Source organism: Sesamum indicum, linkage group LG13 (assembly GCF_026168435.1).
Source record: "Sesamum indicum cultivar Baizhima isolate 11 linkage group LG13, ASM2616843v1, whole genome shotgun sequence".
NCBI lineage: Eukaryota > Viridiplantae > Streptophyta > Magnoliopsida > Lamiales > Pedaliaceae > Sesamum > Sesamum indicum.
In genome coordinates, this window is record NC_142669.1 from 19,371,242 (window position 1) to 19,390,539 (window position 19,298).

The 19,298-nt window shown below is 37.1% G+C and overlaps 3 protein-coding genes and 3 pseudogenes across 5 annotated transcripts; 2 read left to right on the plus strand and 4 right to left on the minus strand.

Moving 5' to 3' along the window:
- The first annotated feature begins 2,902 nt into the window (after nt 1–2,902).
- LOC105179058 (alpha/beta-Hydrolases superfamily protein) lies at nt 2,903–4,436 on the plus strand. Its single transcript, XM_011102653.3, has 4 exons — nt 2,903–3,359; nt 3,472–3,654; nt 3,769–4,010; nt 4,088–4,436. The coding sequence occupies exons 1-4, from the start codon at nt 3,072–3,074 to the stop codon at nt 4,332–4,334; spliced, it is 960 nt and encodes a 319-aa protein (XP_011100955.1). The 5' UTR covers nt 2,903–3,071; the 3' UTR covers nt 4,335–4,436.
- Nucleotides 4,437–4,576: 140 nt separating this feature from the next.
- LOC148784609 (uncharacterized) lies at nt 4,577–7,494 on the plus strand (annotated as a pseudogene). Its single transcript, XR_016063513.1, has 4 exons — nt 4,577–5,127; nt 5,672–5,905; nt 6,193–6,553; nt 6,811–7,494. The product of XR_016063513.1 is annotated as an uncharacterized LOC148784609 (transcript).
- Nucleotides 7,495–7,793: 299 nt separating this feature from the next.
- Nucleotides 7,794–9,860, minus strand: LOC110011291 (peroxidase 72-like; annotated as a pseudogene). Its single transcript, XR_016063514.1, has 4 exons — nt 9,816–9,860; nt 8,793–8,984; nt 8,532–8,678; nt 7,794–8,286 (listed from the first exon to the last, which is right to left on the minus strand). The product of XR_016063514.1 is annotated as a peroxidase 72-like (transcript).
- On the minus strand, nt 9,669–10,806 carry LOC105179059 (dehydrin DHN1). The gene is made up of 2 exons (XM_011102654.3): nt 10,237–10,806; nt 9,669–10,083 (listed from the first exon to the last, which is right to left on the minus strand). The coding sequence occupies exons 1-2, from the start codon at nt 10,687–10,689 to the stop codon at nt 9,883–9,885; spliced, it is 654 nt and encodes a 217-aa protein (XP_011100956.2). The 5' UTR covers nt 10,690–10,806; the 3' UTR covers nt 9,669–9,882.
- A 2,869-nt stretch (nt 10,807–13,675) lies between these two features.
- LOC105179076 (bZIP transcription factor 44 pseudogene) lies at nt 13,676–15,715 on the minus strand (annotated as a pseudogene).
- Nucleotides 15,716–15,848: 133 nt separating this feature from the next.
- Nucleotides 15,849–18,637, minus strand: LOC105179061 (mitogen-activated protein kinase 7). The gene is made up of 3 exons (XM_011102656.3): nt 18,036–18,637; nt 17,422–17,848; nt 15,849–16,837 (listed from the first exon to the last, which is right to left on the minus strand). Exons 2-3 carry the CDS (start codon nt 17,842–17,844, stop codon nt 16,142–16,144), a joined length of 1,119 nt encoding a protein of 372 aa, XP_011100958.1. The 5' UTR covers nt 17,845–17,848; nt 18,036–18,637; the 3' UTR covers nt 15,849–16,141.
- Nucleotides 18,638–19,298: the final 661 nt, after the last annotated feature.

A 19,298-nucleotide genomic window follows, 5' to 3' on the forward strand; every position in this document is an offset into this window, starting at 1 on the left:
GTACTCGTTATCTTTCTTTTTCCCGCACACATTACAAGTAGTGTTTGTTTTCTATATGCATCTTCCAACAAATCAATTTCTCCAATTATCACTTCCATTAATGAATTATTAATCATCCAACCTTTTCACAACAATACTTTATGTGTAATTAAGACCTGCTCCTCCTAACTCAATTTTAATTATGTGAGGTAAAGAATAATTAAGGCTTCACATATTCTGTTTGAAAATTGGAATTTCTTTTTCAATAATGATATATGATTATGTTAATATTTTAATAAATCGTATAGTGCTTATCTGAAATATATCATATCACATAACCTTTAAATATTATATGTGCATTGCTTATAATGTTTTTCGACCAAAATCTTGATGGAAAAATAATTATAAATGACAAAGTGCAAAATTTTGTAAAGTTAAGATAGTAAATTAACACAAAAAATAAATTAAAATGCCAAAATATAAAAACAGTTACAATTTAAATGATAAAATATAATATAATTTTAAATAATATATCAAATCAATTAGTATATAGTTTATATAAATTAAAATAAATATTAATAGAACTCGAATGCATCGCACTATAGCATGAATACTATGAAAATTAGAATATTATTAGGCAGATGGAAAGGCGGGGCTTGTGTTGGATTTTGTGGCGAGAAAGGCGTGATTGGGTCGGACAAGTTTGGACACTGCACGTGAATCTCAATCTACTAGAACACCATCCCACCGCTGGCGTCTTCCATCATGATTGTCTCTAATTCTTAACGCCGTCATCACCAGCATTTATAGTAGGACTAGGATAGGTAGGTCTCCGTCCACAACCATCAACTGCCGTTACAGTGAACATTCGGTAAATTTCCTACTCTCTCTCACTTTTTATTACTATTAAAGCCCTGTTTGGGGGAAATATGAGTATGGTGATCCTCATTGTTGTAGCTCATCCATTCATTGGTATCTTGGATTCTAAGCAATTGGGCCTCCAACTCCAAATAAGAAGACACCATTATTACCCTTTAATAATTTGGGTGTGGCTGAGCTTGCTCCTATTCGTATTTTTCTCCTTCTATCTTTAACTAAGGCCCAGCCCCCCAATTCTATTCTATTCAATTACAGGTATAGAATAGAATTAGAATATCCTTTGAAAGACTCTCTAGTTTCTACATATTTAGCTCATTACAAATGGAATATATTCCTCTTCCATTCTAACTTTCAAAGGAGAATATCAAATATCCTTATACATCTTTTAAGATTTAAATTACTATATAAGATTTTGAAACATACTACTCTTAATCAAATTATGGCAAGTGATGTAGATTTACAGTTTATGAAAAGTTACCAGTCACATAGTAAGTGTATCTATGATTGGTTTGATTCAATAGAAATGACAAGCAAACATGTCATTAATGAGTTCCTTACATAGAGAATACCAATCCAAGCTATATTTTTGAGCAAGTCTATCAAAAGGCTTTGTATCATTATAACATTTTTGTTAATACCCCAAACAGCTTTCCATGGCAGCTTCTGAGCAGTATGGATTTGCAGTCATTGATTTCATCACTCTTCGCCTTACCTTACGCTGTCCTTAACCATCACACTGGACACACATCATTTTGGCATCTGACTACTCATTCACTAGTTTTGTAATGGCAATCACCATTGAGATGACCACTGGAGATATATCATTAAGACAAACCATGAGCAGGCTCCGTGAGCACAGTTAGACCACTCCCAATTTGCAGCAGTACCATTGCTGTCTGTACGCATGAATAAGCTTGTGAATCATCATTGCCTCATCTTGATTTGCAGGTGATGGGGGTAAAACCCTATTCCCTCATAAAAAGACAACTTTGCCCCTGATGGGGCCCAAAATCGCGAGCTTATCAGCATGACCCGCACCACTTTTATCGGGTCGGGCCGCGGCCCGACCCGACGACCTGATACACGTGGCATGCGCATAACAGATCAATAGACCCCCAGGTTCTCTATAAATACCTCCCAGTCAGTGCATTAAAGGTACGTCGTCTTGACCGCATTTTACCTTCAGATCGCTTCAGCTCGCTATTTTTCTAAGCGATCTCATAATTCGACCTCAAAACCAAACACTGACTTGAGCATCGGAGGGCCTTAGCTGGGGGCCACCCCAGCAAGCCTAACGATCTGCTTCTTTTCTCAGGGCCCAATCACTAGTCTGGTGAAGGAGCGACCTCGAACCGCTTGGGAGATCGAACCAAGGAGGTCGCGTAGATTTCGACCCGGATCAGCAGGTGATTGTTACATACCATTATCTAATGCACAAAAGCATGAAAAAACTCTCAAGTCAAGACCAGATGCTGGGTTATATATAGTGTCAAATCTTCTTCTGTTTTACATTAAAAAAGCAGAGCTCATGTCCAAAACTTATAAAACAGTAATACAGTATCATAATGCGGCAAGCGCACAACCCTACACCAACTGGTTGTCCGAGATTAACAACACATTATTTTGGCAATCAACACCAAACACAATGATCTACTACAATTATATTGAACTTGTAACAAGTAAAATGCAGGAAATCATCGTTCAACTACCCTCCACCACTCTTTGCAATCAACGGCCTTTATGAAATTATTACTTGCGATACTGCATCCAGATTTCTGGAGGTGCTCTTTCAGAAATTTCACCATCGGAGCTACAGCATATATACAAATGTGTGTGACCTGGAACTAATAAATGTAGCTGGAATTCAAAACAACATAAGTATGGCTCAATTATTATTTTTTCGGTAAATTTTAGTGAATTTTTATTTAGAATGTAAGATTAGTTAAAATAAGTGCAAGGCATTATTTTATTTATTTCATAGGCACCTAATCGATCTGGTTGACTAAGATAAGATTTTAAACAGTATATTTTATACCAATAGTTAATGAATTGCGACGCCGATCTTTCTTGACTAAGAAACTCAAAGTTGAGGATTAGCTTCCCATATTTCCCATTTGCCTTCTGGAAGGGAAGTTGAATCCATTCATTTTCTTTCTTTCACTCTGTATATCAGCAGGACAAGTAAATTGAAGGGTATTGTGCTGCTGCTGCTGATGATGACATGTGATGTGAACCATCATAGGATAAAAACAAATGGTATATGGATGCACGTAGCTGAGAAGGGATCGGGTCCGGCTGTGGTGCTTCTCCATGGCTTCCCAGAAACCTGGTTTGCTTGGCGCCATCAGATCGAGTTTCTGGCGAGCCATGGCTACCATGTGCTCGCACCCGACTTGAGAGGTTACGGGGACACTGATGCACCTCTTAATCCTTCTTCTTACACTTGGTTCCACATAGTTGCTGATCTTCTTGGTCTTCTTGACCACTTTGCTGCCCAACAGGTGCTCTCTCTCTCTCTTGCTTGTTGATCTTGAATGAGAAGATTGAGGGTTATGTTACTGTAATCTTGAATTGCATAATGATTGTTGAATTTATGCTTATGCACTGGGAAAGGCCGTGGTGGTTGGGATAGATTGGGGAGCCCTTGCCGCTTGGTATCTCAGCTTGCTGCGCCCTGACAGAGTCAAGGGAATCGTAGCTCTTGATGTTCCATTCGCACCAAGATTTACTAGTATTAAGCCTCTGGATTCATTTAAGCAAATGTTCGGGGATGACTTTTACATCTGTCAGTTTCAGGTGGTAAATCAGTCCCCATTAATTCCCCTTTCGATCCCCCTTCCAACACGCGCACACAACCAAAAAAAAGTTCTTATTTTGTGATGAAGAGGGTGGGTTAATTAATTGGAGCAGGAAGCAGGGAGAGCAGAAAGGGCATTTGCAAGGTACGATTGCTTGACGGTGATGAAGAAGCTTATGCTCATCAACCAGACTGATCTGCTCATAGCCCCTCCTGGAATGGAGTTGATTGATTATTTAGGAACCCCTTCCTTCTTGCCACCTTGGATTACAGAGGAAGAGCTCCAGGTTTTTGCTGACAAGTACCAGGAGTCGGGCTTCACGGGTGGTTTCAATTATTATCGAGCTTTCGACCTGTCAGTCTAATTTCCATATCTCAGTATATACACATCTGATGAATAAAATTTAAGAACAATAATTGATGTAATGACAGGAACTGGGAGCTATTGGCGCCGTGGCAAGGATCAAAGATAACAGTTCCAGCTAAGGTGATAATAGGCGACAAGGATATGGGATTTGAATCTGGTGGGACGAGGGAGTACATCCAAGGGAACACTTTCAAGAACCTAGTCCCTAATCATGAAATCGTCATTCTTGATGGTCATCATTTCATTCAACAAGAGAGACCTCAGCAAGTTTCACATGAAATTTTATCCTTTCTCCAGAAACTCTCTTATTAGTTAATTGTATTCTCAAGCTGCTTTTTCCGGATCAGTTTTTAATTGTATATGGTGATGATTATCATCAGTCAATCATGCTTCCAATTTCATCCAACTTCACTATACGTGTTGTGTGATGTACTTGCAACTTCACTATACGTGTTGTGTGATATGTACTTGCATTTTCGGCAATGCGGCACCTCATGTTCATTTCTCTACCCTTTCTACAGATAAATATGAGACGGATATGCTACAAAAAGTTTAATCAGATGGATCCATTAAATATATATGTATCAGTTTAATTACATTTATGACAAGAATTGAATATTAATCAGATCATATAAGAAATATTCAAAGTATTTGCATACGAGTCTTGAATTTATTTGACTTTTATAACAAAACTATGACTTTTGATCGTTAACTTTCATAATGCATACAAATATACCACTAATAATATTCAATCAAGCAAAAAGTTTCAGGTTTCACCAAAGCCTCAGTTTATGTAATTGTACCAATTTAATATGGCAAATGTATTTTCCGTTTATCCACTAGACTACAAACACACTTCAATTAGTGTCTCCGTCCACTTAACATATAATTTAGAGTAATTGTGTTAGAAACCTTTGCTGCAGTGGCATTCGTCTCCCTTTTGCGTTTCAAATGCATGCATGCAATAATAGCAATGACAGGGAGAAGGGGAAGCGGAAAGAGAAGAAAAGGAGGAGAAGCAGTAAAACGAGCAGCTGAAGAAACTAATCAGGATTCTTGCCATCTGTCTGATAACAACACCAACCAAAAAAACTCTCAAGATCAGGTAAGAAAGGATGAATCTTTGCTACAAAAAAACTCTTATTTATGTCCTCCTTCCTTGCTGTGAATGTAAATTCACGCACATATGCATCTCCATGACAGGAAAGGTAGAGAGCCTTTGTCTTTGTTATTGATGCATATTCTTCCTCTCTGAGTTTGTGTGTCCATGACCAGGATATAACCAACGGAAGATTGGAAATTTATATAAAGGGTGCTCGCATTTTTTTCTTTTTCTTGTACTTTCTCTGTATTTGAGGGGAAAAAAAGGTGCAATCCTTCAATAACCTGCCTGGTACAGATTTCAAGAAAATATTTTCTGTGGAGAATGTGCAGAAACACTCTTGTGAGAATTTTAAATAAGAAAATTTTTTACGAAGACAATTGGACCAATGTGTGGTAGTGAATGGATAATTACTATAATCCTTTGTGATACTTTACTATTGCTAGAAAAAGCTTGCGTGTCTTCCATATATAAAATGGAGTGTTACACATGCTATATTTTATGAGCACTGGAATCAGAGACTGAGATCATGTTTTCATTTGAATAGGACTTTCTAGCTTCTCCTGCATCTTCCAGATACCCAACAAGATGTCCCAGAGCATTTCTTGCTCAATGTGCTACTTCGTGTTTTCCTCTGAGGCATCCTGTTTGAAGTATCACGATGCCTAGTCACTCTGATAGCGTCATCCCAGCAACAAGAAATCTGAATGAAACGAAGGACAAGCCACTTTCAAGCAATAGAGATGATGCAGTTACTTCACAACAGCCTCGTGAACATCCAGTATGTGAAATCCAAAGCACTAGCTTATATAATTTTGTTTGTGCATCTCTGTCTTGTGAATGTTTGATTTGTGCTTCCCTCCCAAGGTTTGAGTTCTATCCTGTATTGTCTGATAATGATGCAATAGTTAATTACTAATATGTTGGCCTGCCATGGGGACAAAACGTGCTTTGTCAACTGTAGCGAACGTTGAGAAGTCTGTTTCAGTTGGATCTACTGATTGGTCTGCTCCTATTAGTTAGTTCCAGCTGGACCTTGATAATCTCACTTCCAATTCAATTTCACAGTGTCAAGGACCTCCAGATGTTCGTGACGCTTATCTACCTTTAGGGGAGAATTGTGCAGTGTCCTATGGCAAGGATAGACCAGAAAAGAGCACCACTGACTATGTTCCTAGAAATAGTCAGTGCCTTAAGATCTCATAGCATTAACCTCACGGAGTTTGCTAAAAGGCTCCAAGAGGACTTAGATGATGATCCTGATGAAGTTGAATCTGCTTTTGATCCTGCCTTTGACTGCATAAATGGGCACAGGGTAAAGATAGAGATTGATTCATTGCTTAGAGTCATCTTTGAAGAATATGGTGATATTACTAGTGAAAGTGATGTTGGACCTCCTACCATTCTTTCGTTCTTCCTTGATATCTATGTAATATTTATAAAGGACTAGAGCCAACGACATTCTTCGATGTTACACATGGCGCTCAATGACATGTTTGATGAAGTTTGTCATTTTTAGCGTGTGAAACTAAATGTTGGATGGCTTTGTGAGAAGCTAGAATATATTTATATTCTCAAACCAAGGCCAGTTTCCAAGAATACTTGAATTTTAGGAACAGGAGGCAAAAATTGATGCATTCATTGGGTGGAGAAGGAGTTGGTCGATTGTTGAAGAGAACTTTCTGATTTGCAGCAGAAGATTTTTCTTTGGTGCAACAGAAGATCTCTGCAGTAGAAGAGGATTTGGTAGCTAAAAGAGCGAAGGCTGATCAGACCAGAAAAATGGCTCTTGATATCAAGGCTAGAGTAAATACTCTCTGGGAGCAAACTTTGGTGCAGGGCCTTCCCAAGTCTCCTGCCTGACACCATCTATTGCTAATAGGTGTGAATCTCAAACAAATATCAAAATAACAACCTGTCCCACTAGTTTGAATACAATACTTCTTTTCTCCAGCAACATCAGATGATGGTCTTGTTCAACGTTCAACTCGGAGTAATGTGAAGACCAACAGCAACAGGAAGATGTATTCTACAATCCATGAAGCACAAGTTGTTGCTCATCCTTAATGAGATTACATGGAACTGAATGAAGCCACTGGGTTCATTCTCATTATAAACTTGGAGACTGAACAGCTTTGGTTGCATTATTTCTTTTTGCTCATATATCAGAAACTAGAGCCAGATCTTTGTGAAACTAAATTAGAAATGCTGTCACTAAGAAAAGGTATAGGATGTCTGTATACCTTACCAAAACTTCCTTTCTTTTAATTCTTTGGCATTTTTCTTAAAATTATTTCAACTACTTCTGAGCTCAAGTAAGTTTTCTCTGATCACTGATATGGGGGTAGTAGCGGTAAGATGAAAACGTATGCAATCACTTAAACAGATCCAATTCAAAAACTTGATTCTGTCTACGATGAATGTTTGGGTCGTCCTTCAACTACTAAATATATATTCTCCTTCAACCATCCTTCTTAAAATTCCAACAAACAACTTCCTAAACCTTAAATTAGACACTTATGAATATGATAAGAAAATCACAGTAACCTCTGTAAATTAGCAGTGGAAATGGGATCAGGATTCTCATTAGCATAAACGCTTCTAGATTCCACAGAGGTCGACACAACTCAGATAAATAATAACAATCAAATTCTTCTGAAGTAGAGAAAGTTAAGAAAAATAAGGACTGGTAGAGATACAGGCACAACATTTTGTATTGCTAGTGTGCATTCTATGAATTGGTCTTCCTGCAGTTTTTCCTGATTTCTTTCCTTGAACCTGTCAATGGAGAAATATTTCCCATCTTGACCATGGACTTTGCAAATTGCTCAAAGAAAAGGTCGTTGTTTGCAGCATACTTCTTCACTAGCTGCAGCGATACTTGATTCTTGGTCACCAGAACTTGGTCTGAATTCAAGAGGCCCTTGAAACTCAACAAATTCTTGAAGTAGCTGTTGTCGAACTTTGTAGGAGTGGCAAAGTCCAAGAAAAAGAGATTCTGGTCACCGCCGATCTTGGGCACTTGGTGCGCAACTGAGATGCGTAGGATTGATCCAAGGTGAAGTCAGGTTGTGAATTTCCTGATTGGTTACAGAGCCTTTGCCTGAAGCTGACACATCTTGAATTTCCAATGGTGTGGCTTCCTGAAAGGGAGATTGTAGTCTAATTATCATGGTGTTGAGTTGGAGTTGAAGCCTTTAAAGGTTTGTCCATTTGCATAATTTGGCCTTTATGACTACAACAATTGAAGTATTTCACGCATCTTCAAATTATAGTAACTAAATGTTAAATCAAAATTGAAATTCAGATGAAGAATTACTTTCTTTTGTAATTTATGTTAAGTAAAGCTGAACTTATTGATGTGCTGAAAATGCAAAATAGAAAGTGGAATCTTATAAGTCTTTTACCAGAATTACTTTCTTTTGTAGCTTAAACTTGGTGAGAATAGTCTGGAACGTGTTGTTAGGAGCAGGAATGTTATTATTTGAGCCACTCAAACTAGCACTTTTGGAATCCCTTCTTCCTAATGGGACCACCCAGCTAGGCCCTCCAGCCTGCACACAAAACAAAAATAGAAAAAAGCCATGATTAGCTACCTTAAATACTTGGGCTCTGCCAAACAATTCTTCTCATTTCTTGAACTGAAATATAACATGTTTTTCACTCACGAGAATGGTGGAATCCCTAGCAGCAAGAGCCATTATATCAGCACAAGAAACTGTTTGAGGGCACTCTTTCTCCAGTGCAGATTTGATCTCATCAATCACAATAAATCCCCGAGCTGAGTTCCTGTTGGGATTTGATCTCTTTTCACTGATAATGCTGCCACTGCTGTCCAAAGGTATTGATGCATCACACCCCTACATATTATCAAGAGAAAGAATACTTTATTAAGCACATGCCATTAGAAAAACTTTTGCCCCTTGTACATATTTCTCTTTATATATATATAATTAGTCCACGTTACATTTTTTATTTTTATATTAATATAAATAGATTAAAAAGAAATTAACAAACTAATTACTGGAAGGAAACTAAGAACAATTTTTATTTTATTTTTTTACTTTTTCAATGAAGTTGCAGATAGTGACCGAGAGTTAAAATTGTATTTTTTATTTTTCATATGAGGTCATAAATAACATCCACGACCTGCATTTTTTATTTTTCATAAGAAATCATAAATAACATCCACGATTCCAAGTCGGGTTACTATTAACAACCTTAATTTTCTTTTATATTTTTTTTATTATTATTTCTTATAATTAATTAAATAATAATTAATAATAAATTTAAAAATTAATTATTACAAATATTATACATAAATAATAAAAGTAACCGCCAGTGAGATTTTCTTATTTTCTCACCCATACAAATATTAAATACTCATTAACTATTTATTTGATGTTGCATTTATTTCAATTTTCATGACATCCTGATTTGGTTGAATGGAATGTGGAGTTGATTGATGTATTACACACTTGAATTAAGATTAATTTAGTACGACCACTGACCTCTATGACTTGGAGGAACAAACGCCCGAAAAGTGTGGCATAAATATTATAGCTGAGTGGTACGTATTAATTAGTAGCGGCACACCCGTGTTACAAACTCTTTCTCACAACTTACAGACATCATAAAAACAACATAAACTGAGCATCATTAACTTCAAAAGAAGAAAAACAAAAAAAAACCTTAGCATTATTGCTCACGTACAATATAGCATATATCCATGACATAAGTCCGGCCCGGCGCAAAATATCACTTATGCTGGTGGCCCGGCAGCTTCTCCTTGATTTTCTCCATCATTCCCTTCTTTTCATGGTGTGGACGCTCCGCTCCGCCGTATTCATGACCATAACCGCCGCCCCCGGTGGAATGCCCCCCAGGTAGCTTCTCCTTTATCTTCTCCTTCAGCCCCTTCTTTCTCCTTCCACCAAGCCCGTCGTCCTCCGAAGACGACTGCCGATGAAGTTCCCCCCAGTCCATGGACAATTCACCAATATCATTATTATTATCAGACATTAGATATATGCATATGGAGAGTATTTTATCTATAGAGGGGAAAAGAAAAAGAAAAAAGGAATTAGAAACAGTAGGATTTCAATTACATACCGAACTGCTTGAGCTGCCAGAGCGGCGGTGGTGAACGCCACCAAGACCAACGTCAGTAGTTCCAGCAGCAATCCCGCCACCACTACCACAGTGGGTTCCATAAGCTCCGGTGGTGCCCGGGGCTCGATATGGATCAGTTCCATAAGCTCCGGTGGTGCCGGTGGCTCCATAGGAATCAGTTCCATAAGCTCCGGTGGTGCCGGTGGCTCCATAGGGATCAGTTCCATAAGCCCCGGTGGGTCCATGCGGATCAGTTGCGTAAGCCCCGGTGGCTGCATACTGATTAGCATAAGGGCCGGCGGTGGCGGTGGGGGTGTGATCAGCTCCAGTAATGGGACCATAGTCCCCGAGAGTACCTCCTCCAGCTCCAGTGCGGTGAATGGGGTTTCCATACTCATCGGTTTGACGGATGGGGTTGCCATACTCGTCGGTGTGCCTCCCGTATTGAGCCATCTTGCTTTATTCTTGTGTTGGGCTGTCAAGAGTGATGAGATGAGAGATGAGAGATGCAGGTGAGATTGAAGCAATAATTGAGAGGATGTGAGTGTTGAATATGGTTCTGCTTTATATAGAAGAAGAGCATGAGGCAGAGGCATGAATGATGAATGATGAAGCTCCCCCTAGTAACCTGAAAATGATAGAGAGGTACAAGTGTTGCATGAAAATCAACCCACATGCCACGTTGGGCCTAATGGAGCGACACGTGTCCCCGACTCAGCAGAATGGAATAAAAGATGACGATTGTTTTGCTTTTCCCTTTTCTCTCTCTTTTTGAAGAACATACACCTACAGAAGAACATACACCTACCATAATTAATTATTATCAGGTAGAAGAAGAAAACGAATCAATTTGTTAATTGATCAAAGGGTGAGCAGACCACTTTTTGATATATCCACCCATGTACTTTATCTGAATAACCACACACAAATCTTCAATATCTGAAACATCAAAAAACACTCGCCCTCTCAATTTCTGCCTTCTGTCATCTGGAGTAATACTCCATTTTAATTATCTTTCCTGAGCACAATACACACGAAGACCCATTTGTCAAATGCTAACACACCAGAAATTTTACGATGAGAACAACAACATTACTGAATCTTACTCATGCTCTAATTCCCAAATGCAAGTAGCCCGTTGGAGACAAATGATCTGAATATATATATATATATATATCGCTTATGATTGCAGAGAAAATCAGTGACATGTCCAAAATCTACAGTCAATAACTTAAAACGGTATTCCATACACAAATTATCTTACAATGCAAAATGCACCCCACAAAAAGATTTACAAATCAACCATTGAAATCAATATTTACTTTACTTGATAACCATGGTGCATTTATCCTATCTGGGCTTTTACACAATTGGGCTAATCCACCACTTTTTCCATAAAAAAAGTAAGAGATGTAAAATTGAGTGCATATAAAATGATAACTGCACAATTTGTTATGATTTTACCTTTCTTTTTTAGCTAAAATATTTCTAATCATGTAAATTTTATTGTATATTCAGCTAAAAAGGTTTGATATGGATAAAGATGACAAAATCAAGTTAAAAATAAAAATTGAAAGCACCAAAAAGGGAAGAAAATGTTTTAGACAGTTTCGTAGAGCTGACTAAATGTGCCCACACTCAGTGTACCAGTCAACATTAAAGAAGAAAAGGAAAGATGCAAATTTTTATAAGAGAAAAAAGAATTATTTGCTGCGAATTTTGGAAATGATCCCTTTAATATTTGACTGATGTAATGGGATGATTTGTTGACTTTTTAAGAACTGATTATGTACTTAACCCCCCTTATGTCTAGATTCGTAGAATGCTTTTATTATAAATAGAGGGGGTCTCTCAATTTGTGAATATATATATTGAATTCTATTGACAACTTTATTTTCATATTCTCTCTTTAGTTTTAATTCATTGCCTAGAGTTAATGGAATTCCACTTCCTAGTGTGTTCTTCCATTAACATGTCCGGCTAATTTCATCATTTTCTGGTTAGGGTTAAGGTGATGCTTGATTCCTAAATTAATGTGAGATCTAATTCGTACTTTCTATGCTTGTTAAATAAGTATTGATGTTGTTCTTTGTGCCCTTATTACAAACATTTGATTTATGATAATATGGTCAATTGTTCATTGTCAAGAAGGTTTGCTTAGCTAATTGAACTCTACCAATCCGTGTAATTATTTGTTTAGTTCCATACTCAGTAGCAACGTAGAATGATTAATTATGTCAAAGTAGTTAGTTATGTTATGGGAAATGCATTATCAAATTTAAACGAATTATCCTCGTAGGAATTTGTTAATTAGAATCAGGTCTTTCTAATACTTAATGTTGTTAATGAATTAAATCTTGTCGACGTTCCTAGGATTGTCCATTGATTAGGGATTTAACCAATGGTCGTACCTTGGCTGACGAAAAGATAAGGAAAGATAAGGTCGTTAGGTCGTACCAATGACTATAACTGATTTATTTGTTTGAACAAATGTTATATTTGCATCTATGATCAACCTACGAATGAAGCATGAACCTGACCTTAACCGAAAAAAGTTCTCTCTCACTTATTCATCCTTTAATTTTAATAGCTTTCCAGAATAAAAAGATCTAAATTAATATTTTTTTTAAAATCGTCCGCGACTCGATATATTTTTCTTATAATATTTATATAAATTATATATGTATAATCTTTTTAATAATTTTTAAAAAATTAACCCAAAAAATCTGGTTATTAAAATTACAAAATAGATGTAATAGGCTAATTAGGTAAGTGAGGATGTGAGTCGAATAAGCCTTGGAGTTGGAGCTCCGTATTTGGGTTGGGTGGATTATGGAGTGTGGAGGTAAACATCCAACATGCCTCCAATATTGGGTCCAATGTGGTACGCAAGCACGCACTTTCGTTTTTATCAGAAGCTGTTCTTCTTTAAGCAGAAAAAGTTACTTGTGCCTAATTAATTCTTGACTTACTCATTAATTTTCTGGAACAAAAGGAAAACTTTTAATTTCGGATATCCTGAAAAGATAATTTGATGAGTACAATAATACAACATGCATGCATGTACATATATATTATATAAATATATTTATAAAAGAAGTCCACTATACACTCAATAATTTGAAGGTGGAGCGGTACGTACTGAGCTGTTTGTAGGTTTAGTAGTGTAATTCTAAATATAATATTTCCAATAATTCAAAATCTTGACGTCACCATTCCAAATCATATTTCTTGACCACGTCCAAAACCCATTCCTACCCACCCAATTAGTTTAATTATTACAATTTAAGCACCCAACCCCTACCCCCACACCCCAATCATCCAGATATTATATATAGTACAGTACTACCCACTTCTAACAAATGTATCAACTAAGGAACCCAACCCTATTGGAGTACTTGCAAAATATTAATGAACACATCCGCACACACATTATAAATTCATCAAACCCATGCATCCTTTTATTTATATATCATTTATTACATCATTTGGCCATTGTCTCATGTTTGGTAATCACTATTCATTCATCAAATCATGTATTAATTCATATATCATGATTTGATTTGTCCACAAATAGTTTCATAATGCACCCATATGAAACTTGGCTATCCATGGAATGCTTAGCTTGCTGATCAGTACATGAGGACATCAGGCAAATTAGCCATAACTGGTTCATTAACATGGTTTAAACTCCAAGGTTTCAAGAAGTCTCCCCCATTCATCATCATCATCATCATCATCATCCCATCTTCATCATAATAATCCTCCATCTCGGGACCTGCAGCAGTAATTCTGTTTGAGTCGATGTACTTAATAATGTCATTAAGTGCCTGAACCCTGTGATTCAATTCGGACATCTGAGCCCTGAGAACTGAGTTCTCACACTCAATATTCAAACAAAGCTGAGTGACAAGATTGATGTTTGAGAGAATGTGATTATTTTCAGCCCTGAGTTGATTCACCTGAGCATTCAGATCATCCAAGTGCTTCTGCTTCCTCATTCGGGATCTTCGTGCTGATTCCCGGTTGGAAACGATTCGTTTTCGTTTCCTCTCATCCGTTACATGCTGCCGGTTTTCCTCGGAACCCGAGTTTTGAAGGGAGATGGAGATAGACCCTGAAGAAGTTGCACTGGTTGGAGAAGCCATGTTATATGTATATGATAAAAAAAAATTAAGTATAAGCTGCCCACAAGAATGTCTTGTTTTCAAGAAAATTAAAGATTTTAATTAGTACACCCTCTAGACCGAAAGACTATAAGAGATTTGCAAGTAACTTAGTGATGTGTTCATGAGAAAACATAGAACCAGTAGAGGAAGACAACAGAGAAGGACTGAACAAGGTGGGAACGACGATGGAGAGATGAGTTTACAGTAAATCCAGAAAGCAGGATTTCACTGAGTACCGGCGACATGAGTCTTGTGATTGTCTAACAAATGCTTCCACATCAAAATATTTGAGGGATTTACACAACCAGGTTGAGACAGAAAAGAAGAATCAAGAAGAGAGGAGCCGATGAGTTTGGGTACGACAACTTTGAGGATTACAAAGACGAAGAAAAGAGAAGATATAGAGCAAAAGCCAATAAAAAAAATAAATGGAGAGAAGGGGCTTTAGGCCGTATTGAAAGTGGAATATATACACACAGAACACTCTCCCTACAGGAAATAAAGTGTTACTTATGTCAGCAGCATCAATCATGCAGACTATATAATTATCTCTCTTTTCTCATCTTGATGATGAGTTTCTTTGTCCCGCATCAATCATGCAGACTATATAATTATCTCTCTTTTCTCATCTTGATGATGAGTTTCTTTGTCCCGGGAATAAACTTCACTGGAAGCCCTCTCCAGCAGCAGATAGATAAATGTGAATTAGTGACAATATTTCCAGTGGAAAATTAGAAATTGAACAATGAATGGTGGGTCGACCAATATAGCTATAGTCTATCACATTCTAATGAATATTACTCATCAGCATTCAGCACAAAAAAGTGAATTTCTCCAGTTTTAGGATGAACGTAAAACCCAATCTCTTCATTTCCATCAAAGACTCTGTCAGAAACAACCTTGTCTGCCCAATCTTCATGGAATCCAAAGGGCTCAAACTTCTCATCTTGCCTAAGTTTTAAGGTTTATTTCTTCTCTGTGTTATCATCCACAACCTCTAGTGGGAAACTCCATGTTTTGTTTTCCATGTGTTGTGGTTTGTCAAAACCCAATTTCTTCAAGATGGCCCTCGCTTCATTTCCATCAAATTGTATCTATTCCAATCCCTCCTCTCCAAGCAATTTTCTGACAATATATCTTTCACTACTACTGGTTGAAAGAGCTTTCTCTTTCTTGGATCTATTGTTAGACAATTCTGAACTAATTTTACGAAACACTTTTTGTGCTCAATGGATGAAATAGCTTGCTTTGTTCAGGATGGAAACTAGAGAAAGCCACACCAAAATTTTGTGTTCTAGGCATACTTAAATTTCCATGAAGCATCATATATACTATGTCGTCCATGTCATTGTTGCTAACATGTTAATCCTAGATTTCTTCCATCAAAATTTGGCTTCAAGCTCTCGCATGTTGGCATAATGTGGTGTTAATTCTAGCCGCACATTTCATCAAAACGAAATATACATAGCCATAATTAGAAAATACGATAGGAAATATAGTTGATGAATACACAAATATGTCACATGTCATGAAGAAGCTCCGTCTCATTGCAATACGCCAATAATACTCAATGACCATCAAAGTTCTCATGCGTGTTTGCATCTCTACTTCACAAAAACCTGAAATAGATAACATTTTTGTGCTCAGCTCATTGGATATGATTCTGTTCCTTATCATATCCTCCATCTTTAACTATTTTCGTGAAGAAATATATTAGGAATTCTGTGGACTGAACATCAATATATCAGATTGTTGTAAGCATAAGCAGCTTCAGGATGGTAATAGAGGATCTCCCTCAACATCATCTCCCTAATAACTGGTTCTCCCATATTCTCATCTATATCCACATTGATACGGTACGGAGCTGGAGGATTGCTACTCGGATCATACAAACTTGAGATATAGGGGTGACAGAGAGCCTCTGTAACACTGATTCTTTTGGATGGGTCAAATACAAGCATCCGATCCAACAAATCTATCGCCAGAGGGTCTGCGTGCGGATACAAGGAAGAAAAATGAGCTCCTCTGGAACGGCCAAGTGACAAGATGAACCTTTTGGCTTTTGCATTATCTATAAACCTGAGCTCTGCTTCAGGTTGGCTACCAAGGACACTGATAATAAGCTTGAGTTGACTGAGGCAATCAGTTCCTGGAAAGATTGGTTTACGGCCGAGAATTTCTGCTAAGATGCATCCTACAGCCCAGATATCAATGGAGGTTCCATAATTGTCGCAGGAAAGAAGCAGCTCCGGTGCACGATACCATCTCGTGACTACATATTCAGTCATGAACTGTCCGTTGTCTCTGCTGGTTCGTGCCAGCCCGAAATCACAAATCTTCAGCTGACAATTAGCGTTGACGAGGAGATTTCCGGGCTTCAAGTCCCGGTGAAGAATGTTTGCAGAATGTAGATATTTCAATCCCCTGAGAAGCTGCATAATGGAACCACCCAGAAAGACCAACAATTATATAGCAGGGGTTCTTGAATCTATTTAATTAAGAGCAGAAGAGAGTTCTAAAGTAGATGTTGCTGACTCTGACGTTTTCTTGAGTTTAGATAAGTAAAATAGCTGTTTGAATACACAACTTTAAATAGCATTTCTTGAAACAGTTAATAGATTCAATCTTTCGTCTAATCATTTTCTTGCAGATTGTTTCAGTATAAGCAGTTTAATGTTCCAGAAAGAATATTTTTTAATAAGCAGTTTAATGTTCCAGAAAGAATATAAAAAATACGATCATAGTTGTTAAATTTAAGAATGATCACTTGATCACCTAACCTTCGTATGGAATCAAGTCGATTGTGGAAGCATGAGAGTTTTTGACGTTGGGCACCGCTATTTTTCATTCTTGTATTCCAGTAGAAAAGAGGACCATATATTGACTAAATAACTAGTTTTCTTCTCATTATTTGTGTTGCAATGAATTACAATTGAGAGACTTCCTAACATTAGACATTAATAAGTATATAAATCAATGTCGATATGCCTCCGAAAGCTAAGATAAGAACTAATACCTGGAAAATAAAGTATTTACAGTGGTCATTTGACAGAGGCTGTGAGGACTTAATAATCTGATGAAGATCGGTATCCATCAACTCGTAGACCATATAAACATCTTTAAAACCCCTCCAATTAGTCGGCATCATAACATCCTTAAGAGCAATCACATTTTCGTGCTTTATGCAACGCAACAACATGAGTTCTCTTAGAGTCCTCAGAGCATCAATCCGGTTTCCAAACACATTATTGATCTTCTTGATGGCAACTCTTTCATTTGTGTCCCTATTGATGGACGAACAGACCACCCCGTACGCTCCTCTGCCTATCGGCTTGATCGGCATATATTTGGTGTCTATTTCAAACAATGTATGCCACATTGTATAGTAATGCTTTCCTATAGGCCTAAATCCATTTGGAGGCTCCACAGGAGTCGCCATATCACTGTAATTTTCCATGAACGATACTTTAAATAAATGATTGGGGAATTGCTTGCATAAAAGACACTCAATCATAATATAAACATATATATATACATATATATTTCTGTGAATTTGAATGAAAGGGAAAAACAGAAAGAAAGAGAGAGAGAGAGAGAGAGAGAGAAAGAAAACTAAAGTGGGGAGCTTACATCTCGGTGATTCAACCTTCTCGGCTGGGACAGAATAATCTTGGAATTTGAACTTTCCTTTCCTCTCAATCTTCCACCTTTATCATCCCTGAAAAGCCAACGTTTCTGCTGAGAAGTAAAGCCAAAGCGTCACAATTTCATCGCTGCCTTTGCAGATATTATTAGAGTAATAAAAATGATCAACAGCTCATCATCATTAACATCATCATCTGAGATTACTCTCTCTTCTAATTCTTGGCAACCAAAGTAACATGAAGAAGGTGGATAATGATATCAAAAAGTAGTAGATTTAAAAACAAATTATATGAAAAAGGGACAAAAGAAGGGATATAATTGAGGTGGTAGTAGATGTAGATGTTGATGTAGATGGGGGTCGGGGGGCTTTCTCCAAAACCCACAAACACAGACAGCTAATATGTATGTGTGTTCTCTCCTCAACTGAATTCATTCACATATTTTAATTTGTTCAAGTAGAATGTAAGAAATGTAGAGAACTCGTTTTTCCTTTTATCGTTAATGTTAGTATTGATTGGATATACAATGTTTTCTGTTTTAGTGATAGGGTTTGACGAAAGATTCGAGTTTTGGAGGTTGCTTAATTTGATGAAATGTATGTATGTATGTAAATGTAATGGAGTTGTTGACGTGAGGAGTTTAACTTTGAAAGTTGGAATGGAAGGTTCTGAGACGGGATGAATTACAGCATGATCCACGTGGAAAGATATGAGATGCAGGCTGGCTTTTCCGGGGCGGCTCTTTCTTTTTTACTTTTTTTCTTGTATATCTATTGGAATACTGCCAGAATTTAGATTTTTTTTCGTTTCGAGGGGTGTAATATAATAACAAAATTTGGAACTAACTACTCAGTGACCAATTAAAAGCTAGTTAATATACTTTGAAGTAGGTATGTGGACTTTTGTATGTATTGCCATAAAACAAGTTGTAGGTGTCATTTTTGTTGGCAACTTGGCAAATGCATGTTTAGACTAATTAAATTTCAACCAGAATTCGCAGTGGTGGTCGCTTAACATCAGCTCAAACCGTAAAGATTAACTACATAATCGGCCTGCAAATAGCTTAGATCTCATAACATTAAACTTCTTATTATTCAAACTGATTTCAAATGTCTATAGACTCTAGCTTGTGAAAATTACTTATTAAAATTGAAATAGTTTCCATTAAGATAAAATATACTTTAAATTTTATTGATTTATTCAATAGCGAATAAGCCAATTAAATCCAAATGGGTTCAAAAAGCGAAAA

Excerpts from the sequence above, each read along its gene's own strand:
- LOC105179059 (XM_011102654.3), bottom strand. The coding sequence starts at position 10,689 with ATGGCTCAATACGGGAGGCACACCGACGAGTATGGCAACCCCATCCGT. Across the intron at positions 10,084-10,236 it reads CTGGCAGCTCAAGCAGTTCG|TCGTCTTCGGAGGACGACGG; the intron begins GTATGTAATTGA and ends CTTCATCGGCAG.
- LOC105179058 (XM_011102653.3), top strand. The coding sequence starts at position 3,072 with ATGATGACATGTGATGTGAACCATCATAGGATAAAAACAAATGGTATA. Across the intron at positions 3,360-3,471 it reads ACCACTTTGCTGCCCAACAG|GCCGTGGTGGTTGGGATAGA; the intron begins GTGCTCTCTCTC and ends GCACTGGGAAAG. Across the intron at positions 3,655-3,768 it reads TTTACATCTGTCAGTTTCAG|GAAGCAGGGAGAGCAGAAAG; the intron begins GTGGTAAATCAG and ends TAATTGGAGCAG.
- LOC105179061 (XM_011102656.3), bottom strand. The coding sequence starts at position 17,844 with ATGGCGACTCCTGTGGAGCCTCCAAATGGATTTAGGCCTATAGGAAAG. Across the intron at positions 16,838-17,421 it reads GTAAATACTTTATTTTCCAG|CTTCTCAGGGGATTGAAATA; the intron begins GTATTAGTTCTT and ends TCCATTATGCAG.